This window comes from Labrus mixtus, chromosome 8 (assembly GCF_963584025.1).
Source record: "Labrus mixtus chromosome 8, fLabMix1.1, whole genome shotgun sequence".
Taxonomy (NCBI): domain Eukaryota; kingdom Metazoa; phylum Chordata; class Actinopteri; order Labriformes; family Labridae; genus Labrus; species Labrus mixtus.
In genome coordinates this window covers 15241641-15268344 of record NC_083619.1, presented here as the reverse complement: position 1 = coordinate 15268344, position 26704 = coordinate 15241641, and the positions used below count along the sequence as shown (strand labels likewise).

The following is a 26704-nucleotide window of genomic DNA, read 5'->3' as shown; positions in this document are numbered from 1 at the left end:
ATAAAATTCCACCAATAATATTACCGTTACCCACGTAAAAAATAAGTTGTTACAACCTTATTGTTCTTGTTATTACCCCACTTCAGAGTTAAAATGCCACAATCCCCAGATTAATCTCGCCGTGCAAGTCAGCTAACCCGGAAGGTAGCTAGCTTCATGGTTGCCAGGTATGCAGTTTTCCTGCGGGCTTGGGCTTCTTTTAGGTGTTGCCGCGGGTAGTGTTTTTTTTTTGGCCATTGTGCTTGTTTTGTCAATTGTTGTCAAACATACTTGGAAACCCTGGCCAGTTTGGAAGATGGAAGATTAATATGTTGACGTTTGTTAAAGGGAGATCAAGGCCCATTTGGCCCTTCAGGTATCCCAGGACTGCCAGGATTCCCAGGGTCCAAGGGTGAGTCAAAAGAGAGAGACATGATGGGTCTAGCTGATGCTGAGGAAGCCAATTTCAAGTTGCATACAACAGAATATAAATCCATGTCTAAATGTCTCAATCATGTCTGATTCTGTTTCAGGTGACCCTGGACAGTCTTATGGACAACCTGGTCCACCTGGACTCAAAGGACTGCCTGGGGAGGATGGACCCAGTGGTGAGTAAAGATGAACCACTCTGAACAGAGGACCTACCCTGGATCAATTTCAAGTAATGAAAAGGGATTTAAAAATATAAAAGTTTATCTGAGAAGGTCTGTCTGGTTTAGTGCAAGTCCTGTATATACAGTAACATTTATATAGGTTGATGAATAATTGGAAATAAATTAATACTCAAAATGTTTTACCTTGTTAGCAATCAGAGGGATTCCAGGAGATCCAGGTGACCCAGGATCCCCAGGAAGCTGTGGACAGCCAGGACCACAAGGCTACCCAGGGGATCCAGGAAGACAAGGAGAACCAGGTGATTTCTTTGAAAGATCTAAATAACAGAACTAATGTACTATAGCAACATGTTAGAGATGCACCTATTATGAAAATACATTTTGGATAATTTCATGACATTTTGGCTCTGAGTTTGAACAATATTACTCCTCCTATAGTAAGACATTGGTACAGTGTAACATGGGGACTCAGAGATAATAGAGAATTATAGCTCAGCTTAGAAACACTTTAAGAACATTCTTAAGAAGATAAATTAATGTGCTAAAATTGAAGCTTTCCTTGGAATGGCTCAAACTCAACCGTAAGGACTTGGACTAAATTTAGACTCTGACTCGGGTCATGAGAACTCAACTCAGACTCATCTTGGATTCTTCTTTGGTGAATTGGACTCGACTCAGATTTGAGCACCAAGGACTCAAGACTTGACTGGGGGACTTGAGGTTTGGTGACTGGACTACAACACTGGTTTGCCATAATATTTGCTGATGGGCCAATGTTTACCAACAGGGCAGATATAAGCCAATACCGATATTCAAATTATGCGTCCTTGCATCCCTAAACATTTTTTAGTGTATTAATGGGGACATTCTGCTGATATGTACATTTTGACTGAGTGATGATAGTTTCTGGTCAGATTCAGGAAATTTTTTTTTTAAAAATTGCACCCTATCCTGAATTTTCAAACAGTTTAATATTATAGAGAAAACAAGAGAAATGTAAGTTTAGTGACATTTACTGCTGTATTGTTCTCTTAAACTATAATTCTCACTTTTAATTCTCACATTAATTAAGTGTCATAAATCAGCTCCAGTGTTTTGTTCTATTATCAAATGTATTTTTTATATAGGTTTAACTCTTTAACATGTGTCTCTGCAGGCTTTCCCGGGCCACATGGCCGACCAGGTCATCCAGGCGTTCCTGGTGTTCCAGGCGATGGTGGAGGACAGGGACCACCGGGCCCACCTGGCCCAAATGGGCCTCAAGGTATTAACATGATGTCACTTTCTTTCTCTTATGACTGGATAAACAGGGATAATAGGTGTCTGCTATTTATTTGCTCCTTTTGGCTCTGACTTGGCTTAGAGTATGTATAAAATGGGTTTTTGGATTTGGCTGACTAAAATGTCAATTGTTGATTTATTGTGTAAAACAATGATAAAAGCGTTCAGTATACTTGGGATTTAAGTAACATTTCAGAAGACACAGGAGATGACATGCCAAAGGGGAAGCACTTTTCAGAGCAGATTACACCCATCAAGATTCTTCTTATGTTGTAATGTGATTTTGTGTCAGGGCCTCGGGGGCCACCAGGTCTGGATGGACTGAATGGGCTTAGAGGACCAAAAGGAATGAAAGGAGCAAGCGGTAAGAGGGCTTAAAATGTCAAGGATCGTTTACAGTTAAGTTAAGCATTGATTTCTTTCAATGTCTTTTATTTTGGGTCTGTTGGTAAATCCCTTTTTATCTATAAGTACATACTGTACTGCATGTCTGTGGACCAAATGTTTTGCTTAAACAGAAATGTCCGAGTTACTATCAGCTGAATGTTGCACCCCTTACTGAGTCCAAAAAGTGAAATAGAAACAGTAAATTAATAAGCCTTTTTTATTTCATTCTATACTCGTTAGAGCATTTTATTTGAATCTTTCTCTTTAATGTATCAATTTCTCTTCAAGGCATAGGTAACCCTGGCCCTCCTGGACCAGATGGTTTTCCTGGAGTCAAAGGTCTCATGGGCATTCCAGGACCTCCAGGAGCCTCTAACCCTGGACCTAAATGCCAGAGGGGCCCACCTGGCAGCACAGGTATCATATCTGTCATTGTTGAACTGAAACATTATCAACGCAGTAGCCAACACAGTTTGGACAGCATAACATGTTGGTAACTTCCCAATACTCCCAGTGTAAGATCTTTAAAAACAACAGAGTGATTAAAGTGATTATTTTATTTCAATACAAAAGTCTTACATGGTCACTAAGATTGAATTGTGTTTTTTTTAGGGTTTTACAATTTTCTGCATTTCTTCCCACCAGGCCTTCCAGGTATCCCAGGTGGACATGGTTACCCCGGTGTAGAATGCCACACACCAATGCCTGGATCCCGAGGAGATACAGGATATGAAGGACCACCAGGGCCTCCAGGTGTGTGTGCCTGGTTATCTGTTCGTCCATGTTCAAGTGTGTTAGTGTGCACAGTTAGTGTGGCCCATTGACTACAGTTTCTTCCCCTCTGCTGTCAGCCTGATGAACAATGTCCCTGCCCTACTCCCTCCTCCCACATAACCCAGACTCTCATCAGCCCCACAGTCAGAAAAACATGAAAGTAATGCGAATGCTGAAACATATTGTAATAGCTTCTTATACTGTATTATTTAAGTTGTTGCTAGTTCTACGTTATTTCCTTGTTAATTGTTTAGCACCAATACACCAAGTCAAATTCCTTGTATGTGTAAATGTACTTGGCAATAAACCCCGATTCTGATTCTGATACATTTATGTATGGACAACAGGGGCCTCAACGATGATTCCAAAATACCCTTGTGTTGATACTGACATATTGTGCATTTGGAGTCAGAGTCTGCGCGGTAGGGATCTGGTGGACGAGCGGTAGTTTTAATGTCATGCAGTTTCCACAAACGTAAACACACCTTTAACTTAATGATAAGATGGCAACGATCCCTCAGGTCAGTACATTCAACAGCAGAGCAGATTTCTGTGTCTGTTTGAAGCAGTCACTCATGGTAAAAGAAAGTTCAATGACTCTAGTTTCAGTTTTTGCTATGTTTTCTCCCCTCATCTCTCCTCTCCTCTGCAAACCTGCTGCTGTTTTTGGCTTCACTTTTGGCAAGGTGTTTAACTCTTGCCATGTGCTTTTACATACTTCTGTCCAACAACTGGGATTATCTGTTGGTGTTTCAGGTCCTCATGGAAATCCAGGCCGTCCAGGCAGCAGCATTTCCACCAAAGGAGACCCAGGTCCAATTGGTTTCCCTGGGATGCCAGGTCGAAAGGGAAGTAAAGGATTTCCTGGATCCCCTGGATCTCAGAACTACCTAGGCTTTCCTGGGACAAAAGGTGGATACCTGCAAAACTTCTGCCATCAGTTTTTACAGTGCAAACATCCACTCTAATGCACTCTTGTCTTAATTTGACAGGTGAGAGAGGCCCTGATGGTCCTAGGGGTTTTCCAGGACCCAAAGGACCGAGAGGTAACCCTGGGCCTTTTGGTCCCAAGGGAGTAAGAGGCCCAGGTGGTGACAGAGGTATGCAGCACTATAGCTAATAGTGTGAGGCTTACAAACATATACACTTTACTGTTCATTTTTGTTTTGTCTTTGTTGAACTATACATTTGTTCTTTTCAGGTGCCAAGGGTCCTCCTGGTGATTCCATTCATATACCCCCAATGGAGTCTTTTCATGGTCTTCCAGGACAACGTGGTGACCCAGAGTCTGTGGGATCTCCTGGATATGCTGGTCCTCTAGGTCCTCCTGGACGCAAAGGCAAGCATTGCGATTTGATCTCTGTCCATGTTGTCCATGCTGTGTCTTAAATCACAAACACTACTCGTTGTCCCTCGATAATGAGTTCATTGTTAGGGATAGGTACCAAAAAACCTGCACTTTTTGGTATAGTACATGATTGGTCAGTACCAAGGGTATCAGTAAACTCGTGGACAAACTGTGCTCCTATCCAGATTTTGTAAAAAAAATTAAAAAAAATCCAGCGAATATGAACACTACTTTTTCCAATTATTCCACTGTATTGTGTATAATAATAATAATATCGCAATTTCCCTTTACAGCATACTGTATTGTAAATATTGGGTGATTATGTATTAATCAGTGTGTTTGTTTATTTTTCCTTTCTTGTGTGTTAAAGGAGAGAAGGGCACTATGGGATCTCTCGGCTTCACTGGCACTCCAGGTCCTCCTGGTTATAATGGTCCTGTTGGAGACCCAGGTGATGCTGGTCAGCAAGGATTTCCAGGTCCTCAAGGTTAGTAATTAGACACAACTGTTTTGTACTTTTTAACTGAGATTAGAACTTTGGCAGGTTAGTCAAAGTGAAAGACATCTGTTGTCAGAAACTCAGCAGGACTGGCTTTAATGTCTTAGTAATGAGACATTGGGTTAATGTAGAAAAGCCTTACATAAATAGATATAGGATCAATCAATCAAATGTATTTATAGAGCACATTTAAAAACAGCAACAGCTGACCAAAGTGCTGTACATGGAACAAACAAGCAATAGTAGTCAAAGAGGAAGGAGAAAAACAATCTCACAGTAAACCACACATACACATACAAAATACATATCAATAAATAATATGTAATAATAATATAACATTTGATAGAAAGACAAGCAACCTAATTAGGACAACAGGACATTACATGTAGTGTTGGACATAATCATAGTGTCATCACTCAATCATCAAAATAAATACACAACTTAACTTGCGAATGTGCAAGGTCAAGGTGTTTTGAGGCCTTGACTGCAAACGCTCGGTCGCCTCAAAGTTCTAACATGAACGAGGGACAGCCGAGTGGCCCGTGTTTGAAGATCTAAGGGGCCTGGTCGTTGTGTATCGGGCCTTCTCTTATCCATTCTTTACATCACTCATTTACCACTTTGTCTACCCCTCCATGCTCCAGGTACATTAGGTCAACCTGGTGATCCAGGTGAGCCAGGCCATAGGGGGGCCAGGAGGTCAGGCTTCCTGTTGGTGATTCACAGCCAGTCTGTTCAGCTGCCAAAGTGCCCTGACGGCAGCGGTCAACTTTGGTGGGGCTACAGTCTAGTCTACTTGGAGGGACAAGAAAAGGCTCACACTCAAGACCTGGGTAAACAGCTACAAAGACAATCATATTTATTGTTGCCTTATGGTTGGATTATTCACCAATCCTTGGTTTTACTATCCATAAAACTTCCATCGTGTCCTCCTGTACCTCTTCTCCTCGTAGGCCAGGCCGGCTCCTGCCTCCCTGTTTTCTCCACCATGCCTTTCTCCTACTGCAACAAAGCAGCATGCCACCACTCCAGCCGCAATGACAAATCCTATTGGCTTTCCACCACCGCTTCTATACCCATGATGCCAATGTTTGGCCAGGAGATTAGCTCCCACATCAGCCGCTGTGTGGTGTGTGAGACGGTGTCACCCGCTGTGGCTTTTCACAGCCAGGATCACACCGTCCCTGCATGCCCACCTGGCTGGAGGAGTCTGTGGACAGGGTACTCATTCCTCCTGGTGAGTGTGATCAATAGATTGTATATGACAGATAATTGCTGTGAACTAAGCGTACATTTACCAGCCCTTTTTTTTCCTTTTCAGCACACGGGGGCTGGTGATGAGGGCGGTGGCCAGTCTTTGACATCTTCAGGTAGCTGCTTGAAGGATTTCCGGGCTCACCCCTTCATTGAGTGCCAGGGTGCGAGGGGTTCCTGCTTCTACTTTTCTAATATGTACAGTTTTTGGCTGACTACTGTTGGTCAAACAGAGCAGTTTGTTACCACGATGCCTGGCACCATAAAGGCAACTGACCAGCAGAGACGCAAGACCAGTCAGTGTCATGTCTGCCGCAGGGGGCTCTGAAGTCCCTTTTGTCTTTGGGTTGTAACTTAAATGATTGTTTGCACTTTTGATTCATTATGATAACTGTTACCACTCTCATGTATAAAAAATGTATTGGATGAAAAAAGCGGCTTGCAATATGAAGTGTCAGCTTGCTAGCTGGCATCTTTTTTTTAACTTTTGAATAATGTTGGTGTGTATTTTATCCTTTTTGATCTTTATTTTCAGTGATGTGCTATTTCTAGTGATGAAAATGTTGAAAATAGATCAAGTTGCTGCTGTTCCTCCTCAAAAATGTTTAGAACTTTTCATGGGTTAAGTCATTCAGGGTCTAACAAAAAAAATAAAACGACCTGCAGAAATACCAAGATAAATAATTTCCACAGGACTCAATTTTCCATAGAGGGTTTCAAGTTCATATTTATTTATTTCTCTCAACAGAACCCAAGTGACAATCAGAATACAGTACTTTTTTTTCCTCAAACATGTTTTTTCCTTTTCTTTTTTTCTTACGCAAAAAACAAGAGAACACTCAGTGCAATAAGACAGAGGACTCTGACAGTGCGGTGCTCTCTCTACCTTTTCACAGTGCACGTTTATACACACAAAGAGATTGTACATCATCATTATTACATTTCCAACCTTTGCCCTCCAATTATCATGGATGAGGCAAAGTAAAATGTCTTAAAACAATCATTTTTAAAAGTTCAACTTGCATACAGTGTAGCTTGGCACACACAGACAAACACACGGCTCTCTCCCTCAAACACACACGTAAAGGTACAACACAGAGGGACCTCTGTAGTGTCGAGTACTGCACTTGCATTCCACTCTGAGGCTTAGCTCACGTGTCCAACCCAGACTATTTTGGCAATGTCAACATTGCATTTGAATGTGCTGAAGAGAACCAATTTCAATGATGTAAGTAGGAGGTTGAGGTAGAGGGAGAGAGCAGGGGGAGAGGGACATGTATGTAATCCGCCTGATTGAATGTAATGACATATGATGGGTAGTGCATTTCTTTTTCATTTTCTTTTTACAAAGCCTCAAAGATTTGTAGGCCCTTGTGCAACCCCTGTCTGCTTGACTGGGTAGAGCTGTTGCCATGTTATAGGTCCTTTGATCTCTGAAACGGTTGCCAGTCGAATTGTGAATATTGTCCGAGACAACCAATCATAGATGACTGCATGTCACACACAGCCAGCCTCCTGAGGCTTTAACCTCCCTCTCGCCAATAAATGAAAAACTTACATGGCACAGCTACCTTTAACATTTTCAAAAATATATATATATAAGCATAATCTTGAAAGTTAATTCTTAAGCAAGTGCATATGGCTATTATAATCTGCAGTTAAATTAAGAAATGCTCTAAAAGCTCAGGTGTTGTTGATTGTACGGGCTGGTTGTTGGCATCAAGTATTTACAATGTGTCGTGGTGCTCGTAGTGTGCATGGCAAAGTAAGGGCGCTTGTACTCGCCAGCTATTGCCACCGACCCCATTTTAAAGAACCGACCGTCCAAAGTGCAACCACACCCTTCTCTCGCTTTAACAGGCTTTGGCTGGTTTTGGAAGTTAAACTGTTGATAATGTATGTTCTAATTTACTACCTCCCCAACCCACCCTCATAGTGTATCTTAGATTACAGCAGAAACATTTCACACTTTTTCATTCCTCTCCCACATGCCAGCCAACAGGTTGTTTTTTTTTGTCCTATATAAAACGATTCAACCGCTTCAAAAGGCTTTGACTTAGTTACTACACAGCTTCTTACTGTAATATACAAACTGAAGCACACAAAGTTTCCTGTTTCTGTTCCAGGACCATCTGTTGTACATTGTAGAACATACTGGACCAGGCATGGAGGGCGTTGGAATCTAAAGCACGTTAACTCCTCAACTTACAATACAACAGTGAAAATGTAAAGTATATATAGACAGAATTGAATAGTCCATTCATTTTCAGTGCTATTCAGCACAAGAAAAGAAAGCCTTGGGCATAAGAAAATTATGCTACTACAGTACAAGTATTGATAGATTATGCTTTCAAATGTAAAATAACCCAAACAGAAATAACAAAAACAAAAAATTAGATTGCATCTACATCTACTATACATAATTTAAGCTGCTTTTAATCCCCATCTCATTTAGAAAATATCTATTCATCAAATATCTATTCTACTTATTATATTACAAGAATCCAATCACAGGAAATAGAAAAATATCAAATATCACCAGTGATGATAAGAAAACATGACAACCTGAACGAGCAGAAATATTGCTATGGTAACCACCATTGTCCATTGACATCAGCGAGGAACTTCTTGGTGCTCTTACTGGCTGTCCTGACACCCCTGATGTTGCAGGGAAGCATCAGCACAACCAATATGAAAGAGGGGATGGGGTATCTCGGGGGGGGGTTGTGTGGCAGGGAGGTGCAAGTGTGTTGTTAGATGGCAGTGTCCCAGAACACAGTTTTCTGTGTAGGGTAAGGGGGAGGACGGATCTTTTTGGCCCCACCACTTTTCCCCCAGCCTGGGAGGGCTGATGAACTCTCTTGCTTGCACTGACTCCGCTCCTGGTGCCTCTCCTCGCTCCTGTCTGGAGGAGGAGGAGGCCTCTCCAGGAATCTCTGCAGGTGTGGATGTTGTTTGGAGCGAATCTGCTGGCAGAGGGTGCGCTTCCTCTCGATCTGTTCCAGCATGGTGGTGTCTCCACAGATCCATGGCATCTGGGGCATCTGAGGGCCAAAGATGATCCGTTATTCAAAGTGACCTAAAACAATGCTGCTTGACTTCAAATTTAGTCGCTCCTTTTTATGTACCTTTAAACCAGCTTTTAAGTATTTTCTCTACAACAAGAAATCATTACTTATGACTAAATAAGTAAAAGTAAAATAACACATTTTTGGTGTTCAAACCACAACTACTGAGCTTATCTGGTTTATTAAGATTGTGTGAGTGAGTGTTGACTGGTGAAACAATAACCTAAAAACCTGTAATCCTTCATAATCATAAATCCAATATAAACCAAAACTCTGATTAGTTCACACAGGGGCATAATATCACTTTTAACTAAATGAGCCAAATACAACTCGAACCAGTCAGAAAAAGGTCTCAAGAACTAATCTTACTTTTGGGGTTCACCTAACTGCATGCATATTACTTCATTACTTAGAGTAAGAAACTGACCAAAAAAATACATTTTCAAGGCCTGTAAACAGGATGAGAATAGAAATTAGGAATGAAAAAGCCGGTCCACATACCTGACTTTGTTGTGTCTCTGCTGCTCTCCTTTGTGGAGTTCCCATTGGAGAGGGGTTAGCAGGCATAGAAGGTGAGCGGGCATACTTTGGTGCTGCTTTTGGATCTAAAAAAAAAAAAGACATGAAAAAAGACATAATGTGTTACATGAATAAGAATTAAGAAATGCATTTAATTCGGCTATATAAACAAGGTCAATTCTAAAATATTCCATGAATCTGAGGATTTAATGCTCACCATTTCCTGTCCCTGCTGTCATTGGGGGGCTTCCAGACGATCTCCCATGGTGAGTAGGTGTGGTTATGGATGAATGCTGTCCTGACATTGTGCTGCCGTTCCTCTCTTGTGCTTTTGATTGGTCACCGCTGTAATTTGCTCTGTTATCCCGCCTGGGCGTGCCATCCGATCTGTATCCTCGGTCCTTACTCTCACACCTGTACTCCATTGCAGAAGGGCTCTTTGTGCTCTTTGCATCATACTGATGCTGTTCTGATCCATTCAAACACCGGTCTTTGCTGTCCCGTCTCACTTCGAGTCCTGTTCTGCTCAGGTCTTTACTGTCCTGCCTGGGTAGGGGAGGTGGAGGATGTTCTCCTCCATTGTGGCTGCTTCGATCTCTCCCATCATGCTTCGATTCAGAGCTGATCTTGTCCCTGCTGTTGCTGCTCCTCGAAGTTTCTTGTCGGGTGAGGATCTCTGGCGGTTGGTCTATTCTACCCTCGTGTCTATGTTCTACATCGTTCCTTACTCTCTCTTTGCTATCCTGTCGGGGTAACAAATCTGGACGTTGCTCTTTGCCGTCATGCCGAAGTTCTGCTCCACTTCTTGCTCTGTCTTTGCTGTCTTGTCGGGGTAAAAGCTCAGGGGGCCTGTCTCTGCTATCGTGCTTTGAGTCCACAGCATTCCTGGCTCTATCTTTGCTGTCTTGTCGGGGTAAGAGCTCGGGCGGCTGATCAAGCAGTCTCTCTCGACTTTCGTGTCTACTGTCTAAACCATTTCTCACCCTTTCCTTGCTGTCCTGTCTTGGTAACAGCTCAGGCGGCTGATCTAGCAGTCTCTCTCTTTCTTTGCTGTCCTGTCTCAGAAAAGGCTCCATTCCCTGTCCCCCGCTTCGGTCTTTGCTGTCTCTTCTCGGCATCAGGTCGCCATTGCTGATGCCTCTGTCCTTGGAGTCTCTTCTTATCACTGGGATGGGCTCTACACTGCTGCAGCCCTGGTCCCTGCTGTCCCTGCGAACAGATGGTGCATCTACACTGCTACAAGTACGGTCTTTGCTGTTGCGCCTGTGGGATAGTTGCTCAACATTGCTGCTGCCTCTATCTTTGTCTTTGTCTTTGTCTTTGTCCCTGTCTTTGTCTTTGTCTCTGCGATGAGAAGACTCTTTGCTGTGGCGATCCTTGGAGTCTCGCTTTGACTCCTTGCTGTGACTGTGGCGCTCCTTGCCTTCACGCTTGGACTCGCTGTGAGACTTGCTTTTGGACTCAGCTGTAAAAAAAAAAAAAAAAAAACATTTAAAAAAACATATTCAGGACATGAACACTGATTCTAAATTCCAAGCTTATTATGCTGTAATTGATGATGCATTCAATAAAATGAATATAAAAGATAAAATATGTCCAAATACTTTAAAATGAAAATGCTTGAAATCCAAATTAATGAGCAAACTGCATAAAATGCTTGACTAAAAAAAAAGGTCAAATTAATCCGTTGGAGGCAAACAAGAAGAAAGAATTAACAGATTTTCTACTTGATGTTTCTGCAGTACCACCATTCATTCACCAGGTGTCACTCACTACCCACTGTGGCAGCCGCATCAAGAGACTGCAGTCAGATGAGTCAATACTTGTGCTACAGAAATTAGAATTGTGTTCATTGGAGTAAATAATAAACACTTTTATTAACCGTTTAACACTTATTAAGCCGTATCGATGCAAATGAACAACTATTAGTTTGTTTATTTATTTTCTTCCCTTTACTTTTATACACATTTTAAATCTCAAATTCAAAAGTTTATCATAATATAATGGTTCTGAATAGTAATAATCACCTGATATCGGATGTCTTTCTGATTTATGATGATTTATTAAAAAAAAAAAAAAAAATCTGTTTTTGAGTTCTGATGCTTCAGCCTGTGTGCATAGAAAATACTAATTATTAACTGGATGTATGTCACCCATTCAACGCTTAATATAATCCTTTCACAGATATAAATGTATATGCATGACTGATCTCCATGTAGGATGCTTCTCTATATGGTTTCTATATGGGCTTTAACATACAGTACCACGCACAAGCATCCCTGGTCATCCGTATCTCTTGTCATGTTATGCGTCATACATAGCTCTCTAGAGTGTGCATGCGTGCATGCGTGTGTGTGAGTGGGAGCGTTGCGATTAACCAGTTGGTAAGTGGGTCAGACTAGCTGTTGCTGTCTGGATTGCCTCAGAAAGGCAGAGTAAAAAAAAATTAACCTTCATTCATCCTGGTAGGATTGTGCGGTCTTTACACTGCGTGTGCTCGTAGCCAGTCACAGAGGCAAAACACACAACGTGTCAGTCCTGCAGTGCAGCCTAATGCGGTGCGTGTGGTGTACACAGGTGCTAGATTAAAAGGGCCAGGCCTTGATGTATAGAAAGCATATGCAAGCTGTTTATAAGCCATATGGGGCTAGAGAAGTAAATGCTGTCAAATGGCTCATTGGTAAGACATCACTGGGATTTTTTGGCACCTGAATGCACCCGTTGATAATCTAACCAACACTTAATGTTAGACAATGCAAGACAATGCATATAACTTGCAGGGTTTAACGGCAAATGGTCACCAGTTTGCACACACATACATTAACTGGAACATATACATTTCAGTAAAGTCAAAATAGCCAGAAACCTAAAAAATGTCTCAGCCTTCACAGTCCCCATCTGCACAGCCGACACAGCTCCCTGATTGGCTTTACACTGAGTAGGGTGTGTGTTAATTGGACAGAAAAGAGAATCTGAAATCCTCTGATCAGGTGAAGATTTGAGTTCAGAGCTGCAGCTTTCCTCCAACAGGAGCTCATTGCTCCGCTGTAAACCAGCATGCCCTGAGCTGTGATTGGCTGCATTACTCACGGGGAGGGAAGCTGCAAATAAGAAACACGGATTTCCATTCCTTCCACTGTTGCTATGTTGTAGTTGCTAAGAGTGTTGAGTAAAGATGAATGTGTGGACTCTTTTGAACTCTTCTTTATGATTTATGCACAAAGGTGCTCTGGGAACACCAGTCAATTTGAAGGACAGTTAAAAAAAGTAAAACTCTTTTTCAGCTCTGAATAGGAGGAACTCTGACTAAAGGGTCATTCTCTGAGTTCAATTTCACTGTAAATGATTAAATACTCAACATTATTTATCAGTGACCCTTTACAAATAATGCATAGCATGCTGCAACTACACAAACCCTCATGCATGAATGGAACATTCATGGTTTAATGCTTGTACTCAGCCATATTTAATTCATTTACATTACATTAGCTATCATAGCTATTCTAACAATAAAGGCTTTGCATTAAACACAAGGGTGGCATGTCGATTTTTTTTTTGACTGTCTGCTAATGCAGCTGTCACCAGACATGCCATATAAAACAATACGATCATTTCTGCAAATGTGTTTTAGTGTTTTTTTACATCCTTTTTGTAAACATAAAGCAATGTGTACGCCTATGATTAGGAGAATATTATGCTCTCTTTCGCAGCTGCATTTGTTTTGGCGGGGTCTTGAGTGTGGCATGGCTATCAGTGTTTACACATGATGTTTACATATTTAAAAAGTAATGCTGCCTGATGGCCTAATGCCACGAGTTGTTTGACAGACCTGCTGTCCGCTTCAGTCTCTAATCCCCTGAGATTAAATCATACGATCTGTATGAGACTTGGCTCGCTTGGTCTAGATTAAAACAAATGGAAGGTCTCAGAGAGCGCCCCAAACACCATTCATGGTACGGTGAAAGTGATGCATTCTCTGCACAGCTTTCTAATTGTGCAGGTTTGTTAATGTGGCAACACAAAACAGGGGGTAAACGAGACTTTTACTTGAGACTAATAATTTGTGTGAGCTTCAGAATGAATCCTGTTCATGCTCTTAGACACGGATTGACCTCATCCATGTTGCTCATAAACAGTCTGGATTGTTACTCTTGTTTTGACGCATATCATGCTGAGACTTTTCCAATCCTTTTTGGGTGTTGGTAGAGTTGGATTCTTCTTAACTCTCTTAACTAAGTCACTCTTTGTTACAAAATAAAATATGTTTATTGATTTTTTTTAAGTGAAATGCAGTAATAAGCTGTCTGCCAACTTTAGGAATAAAAAGACAGTTAAATGGGATATTTTTTGTTGCCTTTGCCTTATGAAGCACCAAAACTTTGAAGAGATAAAAGTGTGAAATGACTCACTCTCTCCAGGTTCTTTAGACTTCCTTCCACTGGTGTTTTTCTTCAACATGTTCCTGCCTGTGGTGAAAAGGTTTGTAAGTTCATCAAGCGGGCTAGTGGGTGTCCTTGATCGCCCCGTTGACACATTCTGCATTGAGCCATGGAGTCGACCCACCCCATCTTGAGGCGGCGAGCCTTTACCATGAGGGGTAGCAGAGGCGCTGCGTGGCAGCCCTCCAGGAAAAGGCATGGGAGCATCAAAGGGAGGCGTACGCATGAGACTAAGAGGGGTAAGACAGCGACCCATGCTGACCGGGGATGGGCAGGCAGAGTGGCTGCGCTGATAAGAGGAAGAGGAGGAGGATTTGTAGAGTGTACATGGAAGAGGAGGTGCAGAGGAGCGGCCGGATACAGTGAGGGTCGGGGTGGCAGTGAGTTCCCTACGGATGTGTGCGGAGGAGGGCGGCTCAGTGGAGGACGTGGGAGATTTGCTGTAGGATTGGTTCTCCAGCATGGGCAGTTTGGCTACATCTAGAGGGGTGAGGGGAGACTCGTCTGAGTTGGGTGAGCACTGAGCGGGCGCCGGTGGGAACACCAGCAGAGGTGGTCGATGGGTGAGTAGATTAGGAAAGGGTGCAGGAATGTCACAGAGGGGAATGTTCCGAGGTGTCGAGCAGCGACTGAGAGGTTCAGGCTCGTATGGAGCTGGGGTGGGGCAAGCGGAGCGACATCCCACAGGGTCTGTGCGATACTCCATATCGTCCAGAGCCGGGTACTTCATCTCCTCGTACACAGACTCTCCGGGCTCCTCGTCCTCGCTCTTCAGGGGTTCTCGTGCTCCGACGTCGACCCCACCCATCTCTATGTAGACGGGTTCGTCCTCACAGTCGTCTGTGGGGCTCTCGTCGCTCTGTGGAGGCGACGTGTTGCGTTCGCAGGGAGAGCATACATGATGGAGGGGTTTAGAGGGACACATGCCGCTGCCTGCATGGCTCTTGATGAAGGACTCATCGAAGGAAACACTTAGTTGTGTGTTGGGGTTTCTCTTAGGTTTGGGTGGGGGCACCCTCCTGCAGTCCTCACTGCATCCTTGAGCTGTTAGATGAAAGAAAGAAAGAAAGTGAGAACACAACTACATTGCAGAACTCACATTTACCAGCACTACCTGATAAGTTAACACTATAATATTTGTATTCTGGTTCATCATTCGTTGACTATATTGTTGTGTGCTGGGGAATATTTTTTTGTGGTTAGACACAAAACAATGTCCTTAATCTCCTATGCAGCTGCTCCATTTCTTTCACACACAAGAACAAACTGAATGGAATCAAAATCTATTTTTGTGAATCATTTATCATTCATATAAAGCCCACTGCAGTGTGACGGGTCAGATATAGGTCATCGGGTATAGTTCCGAGCAATAACTTGAGTCACATTTGTGGGAATGGTTGAGGCATATGCATGTTTCTAGGTCAGATATACGGCAGTGGTGTAGTACGTGAGTATAGTATCTGGGTCACACACACACACTGTGGAGCTTCTTTCTGATTGTGGTGACGTAGCATTGCAGTGTGAATCTCTTTAGATGTGCTGCAGTGAGGCGATGCAACTATGTTCACGTCCGCGTGGATTGTGCTGTACGGTGCGGTCCTGATGCTGGTTTACTCACAGCAGAGAGAGCGGTTTTCGGTGTATTTCTAGGTCACACCGAGATGTTTGAATAGAAGTGTTCCTTCCTCTGAGTGAAGTGAAGAGATAGACCGTGTCTGAAATCTTGCACATTTGACATCTTTAATAATTTAGATGCCAGATGGCCCAGACACATGCATACTTCCTGTAACTGCATGACTCACCGCTGTCACTACATGCACGGCCACACGCATACCTGCACAGCACATGCCAACACATTCATAGGGGAAAATTAGGACTGCCATGGACACATTTAATAAAACCTTTAAAGCCAATCTTTCCAGAGAATTTGAGTCTAATCTTGTCAGTGTATCAAATGCCTCTGAATATATAGCTTTGCAGAATACACTGCAGACAATTAGATGGACTGGTTTAAATAAATAGGTAACACTTGATTTGATATTTATGAGGTTGAGCAAAGGTCAAAGTTGATGTTGCTAATAAGGATGTAAAAGAACTACCGTTTCCACATTCTCTCCCCATTTCCATTATTTAATAGTGTGTTAATAGAGGATTTGACTCAACCCAGATGTGTTCTTTGAATATGCTTAATTGCAACTAAAAACTCACCTGTACAGACAAGCCTTCATGTAACCCCAAACCCTTTCTTGTGCCTACTCTTTTCTGCGCGTGTGTGTGTGTGTGTGTGTGTGTGTGTGTGTGTGTGTGTGTGTGTGTGTGTGTGTGTGTGTGTGTGTGTGTGTGTGTGTGTGTGTGTGCGTGCGTGTGTTTTCCTGATCTTAACTTTGCCTTGTTTGACTTTGTGATTTATTGTTGTACATTTTTCTCACTGTTTAATTTGTTTGCTTGCTTTTATTTATGAAGCACTTTGTAACTGAGAGTTTTAAAAGTGCTATATAAATAAAGTTTTACTTCTTACTTAATTGGAGTAATGATACTAATATCCGTTCTCCCTTTTTTGTGTGTCAGTGTCTACATGCATGCCATCGTGCATACAAGTCTTTAACTGGGCTTTTTTAAAAAACAATTACCATATGTGTTGATACACCAACAGGTTGGATTTTGAAATCTGCTTCAGCACTGATAATGGTTTCATCCCTCCAAACATGTCCTACTCCTTCTCTTTCGCTTTCTATCGCTGCCTCTCCTCCCCCCCTCCCCCTGTAGCGGATGTGTTTACCCGCAACCCCCTCCCCCTCCCTCTCCTCCTGGGGAAAACGAATCTAGGTCAATCGCTCCTCCTGAATGAATTCTACTCTAGCAGGCTCCTCCCTTTCCCGCTACAGCGCCAGCTACAGAGCACGCAACCCTCCCCTCAGAAAGGGACACCCCCACACTCTCACTCTGATTGGCTCGGAAGCCTCAGACTTGAGCATCTCTGGAGCCCCATTGGCTGAAGCTGCTCAGTGATTCTGTGATTGGCTGGGCTGCAGGGGGTCTTGTTTCTGTGGGATGGTTGCCGTGGTGCCCAGGAAGATCTGTGTGCACACAGAGAGATCCCCACCAATCTGCGGTGGGCAGGGCGACTCCCTAAACATCACGTCTGCAATGAAGCATCCTGACTGAAATGGAGTCAAAGCTTTCTGACACCTGTAAATTCTTTTTGCTCTCACAGCCACCTGCATCAAAGAGAATTATAATATTCTAAATGTCAGTTTGAATTTTGCAATGCTTTGAAGCTTTTCTGTATTTTCTGCACATGTACAGGGGCACTTGACAGTTGGCACCGTGTGCATTCTGCATTTAATACAGCGACAATTAAATCTGTGTCTTGTTGTTTCTTTGGCTCAATTAATTCCTGTCCTATTCGTTTAACTTTGCATACACTGAGTTGATTCACTTTAATTATGCCCTCGTTTTCATTTGTGGCCGAAGAGGCATATTGTGTTTGTTTGTCTTGCTTCAGAAAATTGCTGCAGGGTGCTTCTGCTGGATCACTATCAAGCCATCTTTCACTTTTGGCTTTGCCACTTTTAACTGGAAGGAAGTGTTTGGCCTTCATTGTTTATTTGCCTTGTAGAAATATGAAAGTATGTCATTTTTAAACAAGGTTACAATACAGACATGTCTGCATTTCTTTATGTGAACCAGGAACAGCTTTAGGAACTATTCAAACTAAAAACCTTTAAAAGTCTACACAGCACTTAGATTCATCTACTGGGGAGCTCAGAGCTCAGAAAAATCACAAACAATGTAACTGTCAGTCCTGTGTGTGCTACTATGATACGTTAACCCCAGGCTCAACATGTATGTAAAGGATTCAGAATCTTATACTTATTTTACAGTGTTCTTAAGTTCTTCTCCTGGGATTTTGATATACTTTTCTATTCTTACGTCTGCTTTTGAACTCAATGTGCAGCTCAGGTGTTGTTTTTTAAAAGGTGCTATATAAATTAAGACGTTATTATGATGCTATCTCACCATCTGCTGGACAAGGGTAAATGTGAACAATCTAAATAGCTGATAGTATAGGAAGTAAAATAGTGCATATAATTAAAAGTGATGACTTTTCCTTTAAATTTGGAACAATTCCTCTTACTTTGGCAATAATACACCAGCCTGTGAAGTTCATTATTCTGAAATCTAACCATATTGGTCCACTGTCATCAAACAAAGAAGGAATGCTTTACACACAATATCCAAAAATGTCAGCTAATCACTGGTGTGAAGCATTTGTTCATTTGTAGTTCAGTGAAATTCTGATCATCACATTTTATTGAGTTCTGGTGCAAAAATATTGTAACCATGGTTCAACCCCTTCATTCTGATACCTGCTTGTTTTTTCATCTATAGGGTGCCAAGTGGGAAGTATGCAGTGAATAGCTAGATGTCATGTCATTGTAAGAGAAACAGTGCTGAGGAGGTCACTGCAGAGAGCAGCTATATATAGCGCAGCAGTTTGGTGTGAAGTGCCACCACCACTCACCGTCACATCGCTCCCCTCGGCAGGTGGACATGGGACTGTGGTCCACCGCCTCAGACGACATGCTCAGCTTGGTGGCCGGGTCCCTCCTGGGCTTAGGTGGGGGCTGTTTCCTAGAGGTCGGGCTCCCTACCTCCTCCTCTCCTCCACCCCCAGTGTTCCCACCGCCAACAGAGTGGAGGGACTGGGAGCGGACAGAGAAGCCCTGCCCACATGCGAGGGCATGTGGGTGGGGCATGCGTTCCTGGGGGTCCGGCATGGTAATGGAGCCCATGCGTAAGTGCTTGCCTTCGGTTGTAATGTCCTCCCCAGTCCTAAAATAAGGAAGAGAGGAAGTATGAGAAGAGAGTAGATACAGGGTCAGGGGAATGCAAAGTCCTTTGTACGTATGAGTGATAAGGAAAAAAATATCTCCCACAAAAGAAGCATCTTAAAATATGAAAAAACTAAAATAATGGCTTTAAAAAAGGGAGAAATCTTGACCAAAGTTTACACTTTAGCCTCTGAAGCTAATCCTGTCATTAGACAGCTAAAACAGCACGAACCATGTCCAGAAACAGAGTCACTCTGGCATGTTTCCGTTTCTGTTCACAGATTTATGTGTTTGTCAGTGTGCATAATGCAGTTTTATATATGTTAGTTTATTTTATTTTCTTTAAAAGTCTCAAAACATGATAGTGCTCTTTTCAGTGGCACTAACAGACTTGTTAGTGCCACTGAAAAGAGGGTTTCTGTCAGGATAACCAATTGATTAGAGTTTAACCCTGAATTTGACCTATGCCACACACACAACCACACACATGTAATGACACCATGGAAGTCCCCCCGCCTGTACACAATCAATCCCTGTAAATGGATGATTGGCCTGAATGGAGCGTTAATGATGTCTGAGTGTTTTGTGGTAATGGGGGAAAGGAGGGCTGTATGCCAAACTCACACACTTGTAATCATAGACATACACACACCAACACAACCAGGGTCAATGATCTTAAGATCTTACTGTGCTCTGGAACATAAGATGTATTCAAACTTTAATTCTGTAGGTGTATTTGTGTGTAATTTTTTCAAATAAAAAAGAGTAATAACTAAGCCTAAGATCAAAATGTTAAATATATTACATTCAACAAGATGACTTTACATGCAAGGCAAAAACATATTTTTCTAAGTGTGCATGTGCATGCATGTGGTCTTTTATGTTTGTATGATTGTGTTGTTGTTGTTTTTTTACTCCCTAAGTGTGTGATTTTTGCTGATTCTGACTCCCTCCAGGCCAGCTGCTGAACAGAAGGTGATTGGTGGGGTGGATTTACTGGTCAGGGGCTTTACTTTGCCTAGCAACAGGGTACCCATAGAAACCAGACACAAAACCAGCTGCTGCCACACAACAATAATAAAGTGCACGTGCACTCTTCATACAGGTATCATGATCACAACATAAATGTATTTAAAGAGTACAGTAATGATAGGAGTAAAAAGCAACATAACTAATGTTATTTAAATGAAAGCGGGGGGGGGATCAACACCAAATCAGGTGTTGCGTTAATTCATAATCTGTGTTTATATATTTATTTAATTATAATAATCTTATCATCAATGCAAGAGCTCTTAAATGTCGCTGTAGAAAATATTCGACCAATGCATTCAGCCACAGGTGACAGCAGCCCAGTATTTACATGCTGTCCCTCTCATGTGTTTTTAATGTGCATCTACTGTGATTGTGTGCATTGTGTCTGCCCATATACATGAGATGTTGGTGTGTGTGTGGGAGGGTCGTGTGACTGGACTTGGGGTGACTGGATTATTTATAGGATATTTGCCCAGTGATTGGCTAGAGGACAGACCACAGGTGCATTTGGACCGGTTGGCGCTCACTTGTTGTCGGGCAGTTCTGGTTCTCTCACCGTGCAAAAGAAAAAAATTGAAAAAAACAAAAACAAATAAGATCTTGAGTGAGAAAAAGATAGGGACAAATCTGTCGTTCTGTGGATGCAGTCATGTTACCACCAAAAAAACCCCCCAAAAAACAGCCGTTTGGAATTTGCAAGCATATTCAAATATAAGAAAATGTGAGTGTGTGTTAGCCTTGTGTATGTGGTGTGTGTGTGTAGTGTATGTGTATGTTTACATATATTTGCATGTTTAAGTCAATCTGTGGCCATCTGTGTGTTTGCTTGTCTATGACTGTGTGAGTGACTTCTTAAACACAATAAAAGAAACTCAGAGTGAGAGGGAGCAGCAGGCAGGAAGGCCCGCCTCACTCAAACCTAACATGCTGATCTGATTGGCCTATAGCTGTTCCAGCTGTCACCAGGCAGAACACATCTCCTGCAACTGAGCTCATACTTAATCTCTCACTAACAGTTTTTTTTTCTCCTTTCTTCCTCTTTTAAACACGTTTTGCTCTAACAAGCCCTTTCACGCTAACACAATCCCACAAGCAATTTGTTCTTTCCTACCCTTTCTCACACACTTATATATTGGATTTCCCTGTGGTTTGTGTCCGCGCACGCACATGTACACAAGCAGGCATGTATGTACTTGATGTTGCGCACACTCAAATGCAAGCATGAAACCTCATACTATCTCTCACTCTCAGTCAGTTACTGTAAAAATGGGTCGTCTCACTGACCTACTTATAAGCCCTCATGAAAAATCCAGTTATTTTTTGGACTCTTCCTCCAGTGACTGTGTATTAATATTTTAGTTTAAGCAACAGCTGAAAGACAATGGAAGGATGGCAGGACAGTCAATGCCACATTCCTCAGGCATCGCCCCATCCCATTCACCAAGTTACCGAACAAGACTGAATCAGATTGCGAACAACAATGGCAGCAGGGACATTGAGCTGGCAAGTGATGAAAGGGAATCCAAGATACATATGGGAGAATTTGAGCCTTAACCATTTCTAACATGATTGATCAAGCAAGAGATATATACTGATTGTACCGTACAATTTATTATCTACAGACAGTCCCTATTGCAGCAGTGAAGCAGCTTTTTTTGGTCACATGACCCTTTGACAAAAATGTGACATGGTTCAAAGTTCAGTCAATCAGTTAAGAAGAACCCCATCTGGTCACACAGAGATGCTCAGCCTCCATAACCACATCAACATAATCATCTGATGCACATTTAAAACTCCCGACAGCTGCTGAAATACTCTGTGCCACGTCAGACAGTGTGACATGACATAAAGGATTTTCGATTCAATGATGGACAACATTTCCCATGAGGCATTCTACAGTAACTGGAGTGTGTTTAGCGTGCTGCATAGTTAGAGTAATCGTCTGATAATTCAAGGTAGGAAACAAGTTTCTCTAATACTTCATGGGTACTTTCTCTCCTCTTGACACAGACACGATTGCACTATAAAAAGAATACTTCTTTCTGTGTCTTGATATGTGTCATTTTCAAATGTGTCATCAATCCAAAAACGTTAACGATTATATGATTTAAAGTTCAAAAAGTATAAAAAAGTAGAACCTAGAGTGTCTCTTGGTGTGGTTTCATATTCTGAAGTCCAGTGCTCAGCTTTTTGTGAAAACAAGGCAACCCAGATGTCCATTTCCTCGCACCAACACATTGGAAACCCCTCTGCAGTGTCCCGCTCACATCCTCCCAAATACTCTGTGACTCATTGCTCGCTGTTCTACCCCACAACACAAGCACGCCTGATACACGTGCCGCTCATGTTGTGAGTGCGTGCCTCGTATTCGCTCAAGTTTTGGGATGCCCCACAGTGGTGTTGCTGCGCATAGTAGCACTGCTTTAACTGCTTGCTCATCTCAACATGTGAAACGAGCGTAACAGATTGTCTGACGGATTTCTGATGAGCTTGATAGGTTAAAAACTAATCTCCAATGAGTGTTTAAACATCCTCATAATGATAATTCTACTTTTATACAGTTGGTATTTGTGTTTCTACACCAGGATAGTTGGAAAACGTCAATCACAAGGTCTTTTAACGAGTCTCATTTCTGACCTTGCATCCCAGCATGCTTTCTGTCTCAGCTCGCCCCGTTCCATCTTAGTTTTGAATGCTCTCTGTATTAAAAATGGAGCAGCAATGACCTCAATCCAAGGACAAGTCCTTAATAAGTCTAAAAGTGAAAATTGAATTATCCTCTCAAGATCATGGGGTGCATTAGTCCACACTCGCAACCTGCAAAATATGGCAACATGCCATTGCCATAGGGACCCTCTGGCCACTTGTCCCAATTCTACTTTCATTTACAGAGCGGAGCCCCTTTGGTGTGCTTTAGAAATAATTAGTTTATCAAAATCCACTCCTATTTAAACAAAAATAATCAATGTGTGCCATTTAAGGATACATCTGTGAAAAAAAACCTGACAGTTTTCACACTCAATAACTTAAAAAAAAATCCTACCTCCTTATGGCCTCCACCTGTTTTCTCTTCTTGTCGTTTTTCTCCTGCAGGAATGCTCTATTTCTCTCATTCCTTGCGAGGTCCAGGTTCTGAGCTACCAGGCCGTTGTAGGCTCTCAGCCCATTCTCCTCAACATACTGGAAAAAACGGAGAGTTTCCTCCTCTTGGGAGCTCATCATTCTTCAAGTGTTTCCACAGCATTCTGATAGAGACATATTGAAATTGTTAATGGCAATTGATAATACAGAGGAAAATACTCGGCCACAAGATAATACTAGGAGAAATGCAGGGAATCATGAATGCACATTATGTAGATGCAAAACAAGCAAAGTGTTACGTCAGTGTTCATTCACTCAGCCTTCATTTTTCAAGGTCAGGCTTGGGGAGATGAAAACTGAGGGAGCAGGATTGCATCAACAGCAGCATAATGTCACAAGTGGATGTTGCTATTGTTTTACATGTTTTTTTCACTGTTGCTGTTGAGTTCATGGCCTACGAAAGACGCACAGACTTGCATCATGCCTATGTCCACAAGAGAAAACATTTTTCCCTAGAGGGTTGCAACATCTTTTTCTGACAGTCAATGTGCACACTTACATTAAAAAAAACACACACGAAGGCTCTGCACATCACTATTCTGATAGAGTACTTCACAACCTTCAGTTTACTTATTGGCAGTTCATCATCAGCGGCTGCTCATTTTCTCAGTTGTGTTTGCACGTTTTCTGGCTGAAATTATAGGCACCGACCGAGTGAGTGTCTGAATGAAACAGAAGAAAAAAAATACTTTCATCTTCTGTAGCTGTGAATTACCGAGGAGTTATATATTCTCAGATGAGGAAATGTATCACCCCTGGGAGCCGTCACAAGGATTAAATGAGCAAATCTTACTAGACTGATGTGTGGTTTCGCATATGCGGAAATATCAGGATCAATCTTGTTTTGAAGAGCTAAAAATAACCCTCTCTTCACTTGGTCTTTGCAGCTTTTGATTCCGTTAAAAGACGAACACTGACAACACCATTGCCATAGAAAAAGAGTTTGGATGTATCTGTGAGGAAAAGCCTCTTCAAGAAACACTAGCTTTTGCACACATTCATAGCATAATTCATACCTTGTTATTGGTAATCTTTTACAAAAGCATGCCATGCAGCCACTCAAGACCAACACCCAGCATGGAGCGCCTAATGATGCTATTCAGTGTGCATGCAAATACAGTATGCATTTGCCTGAAAGCATGTTCAACTGCATGTAACCTAGTATGTACCATGAGTAACAGCCAAATGTGAATTTGGAGAGGCCAGTGGTGGAAGAAAAGAAGACCGTGCACGCTTTTATGTAGGTCAATGTTTTCAGATCAGCCTAAGACTCATGCTTGTTTACGTGTGAAAGACGCACTGAGTGTGAGTGTGTGGAGGGGGAGGGGCTTGTGATAACTGTGTATGTATGTTTGTGTGTATGTGTATGTGGCAAGGGCATCAAATGGGTTAGAGGAGGGGGTGGGGGGGGTTTGGGCTTGCCAGATGGAGTGTCCAGGGCAACTGAGAGACTGGCCATTGTCTGGCCATCCTCAGCATCCCTCTAATTTTGTGTTTGTCCATCAATAGGTCCAGCATGGGGCATGGGTCAAATGGTTTATCTGCTTGTTCCACTCTCTATAACATGCTCTCAACATGCCTTAGCTTAGGCTTTAATGCACATGAGAAGGGAACTGAAAAAAGCAAAAACGAACCGCCATCTTGGAGTAGAGTTCAAACTAGGGCACAGCTTCCCGGTGTCTAGTGGTGTAGAGATTTTTCTCCCCTGCTTATCAGGTCTTATCGCTGACGCACAGGCATAGTAAGAGGTCAGAAGCTGCACAAAGGACGTAAGTCTAGGTTCCTGACAAGAACAAGGTGCACCCTGTTAGATGTGTGAAGGGTGCAGCAATAGGAAGGTACAGTTCAAACAGTGTTTGAGCAGAATTAAGCCTGCCTGCTTAATCCTTGTAAGCCTGCAGCTGCACTCTGCACTAGAATCAGCTTGTTTATCACACTGTTTTTACCAACCGAGTCTTTCACATTGGATTGTCCTCCAATAAGTCATTGATGGAAAATACTATTCTTATTTTCTAATTTCTTTAAAAAACGTGGAATAACCTATTTTCCCAAAACAGCTTTTATTTTCATTAACATTCTCTTTGCTTCACCCTTCACTGGATGCAATTTCTGTTCTCTTTCTATCCCATCTACATTGCACCAGTTCACATGGGTTGCAACAGTTGGAACACAGATGTGTGCTTTAAAAGTAAATTAAAGTGGCACATTGTTTCTGTTTCCATGCAACCGTGTCACGGGGAAAAGGGCTGCATGGATATTCAAGAGACAAAATGTCAAAAAGATTGCAAGGCAAATTGTCTGGTGACATGTGTGGGCGCTCGTGCATGCAAACACACACACACACACACAAACACACACACACACACACACACACACACACACACACACACACGGTGAGGGCTATACAGTGGACTAAGTAAAGATTAACCTGTAAAGCAGGGCACATGCAGGAGTTACACTTGGCATCAGTGCTTTCAGAGTCTGTGTGTGCACATGAGTAGGAAAAACATGTGCCTGCATGATGTGTATAACATTAGCAGGGGGGTACATATCTTTTAGGCATTTTAATGTTTGTTTTGTGTAGGCAATGCTCAGATGCATACTTACAATGGGGCTGTGTCCCTGCTGGTTTGTCGACCAACGTGTCTTCTGTCTTGCCCTGATGAGTCCAGTGCACGCTTGTGAACTCTGACCTATGCTGGAGCACCAGTGCACTATTCCACTTAAATCCACATAGACTCCCATCCATTGTATGGTCCCACTGGTTGACTTGCTAAAAGTATTCCCTGTGATCCAGGATGAGGTTGGTGCTAGAGGGGAGCTGGGCCATTGGGTGCCCAGCCCAAGGCTCCCTCCCCTGGGCACAAAAGGGAGATGCGACCCCTCCAGTCCAGATGTTGCTTAACTCCAATCCAGTAGCCAGCTTCAGAGTTCCACACATCCGCACATGCTAGAGACAGAAAGGAGATGCAGTGCAGCGACAGACCGCACCCGTAACTGCAAACATCACACAAATACACACTCACACTCTGTCACATCAAACTCCCCTTGGAGTTGCACATCAGGCAGTTACAGTCCTTCCAATGCGTCTTTCTCTGAAAGTCTGTCCTTTGGCTTTAATACGTCAGAATGCAGAGAATGTCTCAGAGTAGCACAGGTGAAAGGAATCCTCATCCACAGTGAAGGTTGAGACCGAGGTATGATGTATGTTTCCAGTTATGGAATTCCCTGCCGGCTCCCTCTTGTCCTGCCTGTCCACAAAGGTCTGTTCAGTTGCTCTGTGCTTAAGCAGATGACACCGGGCATCCCAGCTATAGATCACGACGAGATAAACACGCCCACTGCCTACTGTAGCTACCATCCACTAGAGCGTCATCCTCGCTCCCTGTCCTCTCCTTCCTTCCTCTTCCTACGCACCACAGTTCTTGTGGCTGTGCTCTTTTAAACTCATCTTATTTCATGTTTTTGTCTCGCCTGCCTTCGCACTGCTGCTGCACTGTTACTGGAGCCTGGATGTGTTTTTCTGCTTTCAGC

General features: G+C 42.6%; 2 protein-coding genes across 3 annotated transcripts in view; one reads left to right on the top strand and one right to left on the bottom strand.

The window, feature by feature from the left end:
- LOC132979098 (collagen alpha-4(IV) chain-like) overlaps window positions 1-6845 on the top strand; it is a 12727-nt gene extending 5882 nt beyond the window's left edge. The window contains exons 21-34 of the mRNA XM_061044606.1: window positions 328-391; window positions 513-587; window positions 785-892; window positions 1750-1857; window positions 2167-2238; window positions 2550-2678; window positions 2907-3014; window positions 3792-3947; window positions 4028-4135; window positions 4237-4374; window positions 4754-4870; window positions 5527-5715; window positions 5836-6119; window positions 6204-6845. Of these exons, the coding sequence (XP_060900589.1) occupies window positions 328-391; window positions 513-587; window positions 785-892; window positions 1750-1857; window positions 2167-2238; window positions 2550-2678; window positions 2907-3014; window positions 3792-3947; window positions 4028-4135; window positions 4237-4374; window positions 4754-4870; window positions 5527-5715; window positions 5836-6119; window positions 6204-6464 (1917 nt within the window). The 3' untranslated portion in view covers window positions 6465-6845. The remainder of the gene's footprint in view (window positions 1-327; window positions 392-512; window positions 588-784; window positions 893-1749; window positions 1858-2166; window positions 2239-2549; window positions 2679-2906; window positions 3015-3791; window positions 3948-4027; window positions 4136-4236; window positions 4375-4753; window positions 4871-5526; window positions 5716-5835; window positions 6120-6203) is intronic.
- nyap2b (neuronal tyrosine-phosphorylated phosphoinositide-3-kinase adaptor 2b) lies at window positions 6837-26704 on the bottom strand. Of its 2 annotated transcripts, XM_061044619.1 has the most exons (8): window positions 25778-26704; window positions 24805-24953; window positions 23073-23274; window positions 18688-18998; window positions 14133-15206; window positions 9941-11188; window positions 9706-9809; window positions 6837-9180 (listed from the first exon to the last, which is right to left on the bottom strand). In XM_061044619.1, exons 3-8 carry the CDS (start codon window positions 23249-23251, stop codon window positions 8890-8892), a joined length of 3207 nt encoding a protein of 1068 aa, XP_060900602.1. In that variant the 5' UTR covers window positions 23252-23274; window positions 24805-24953; window positions 25778-26704; the 3' UTR covers window positions 6837-8889. The 2 variants fall into 2 exon arrangements, with proteins under 2 accessions (XP_060900602.1, XP_060900601.1); XM_061044618.1 differs by lacking the exon at window positions 24805-24953.

Coding starts and splice junctions, on each gene's coding strand:
- nyap2b (XM_061044619.1), bottom strand. CDS start 23,251: ATGATGAGCTCCCAAGAGGAGGAAACTCTCCGTTTTTTCCAGTATGTT. Junction 11,189..14,132: donor GTCTAAAGAACCTGGAGAGA/GTGAGTCATTTC, acceptor TTTTTTTTACAG/CTGAGTCCAAAAGCAAGTCT. Junction 9,810..9,940: donor GACAGCAGGGACAGGAAATG/GTGAGCATTAAA, acceptor TTTTTTTTTTAG/ATCCAAAAGCAGCACCAAAG.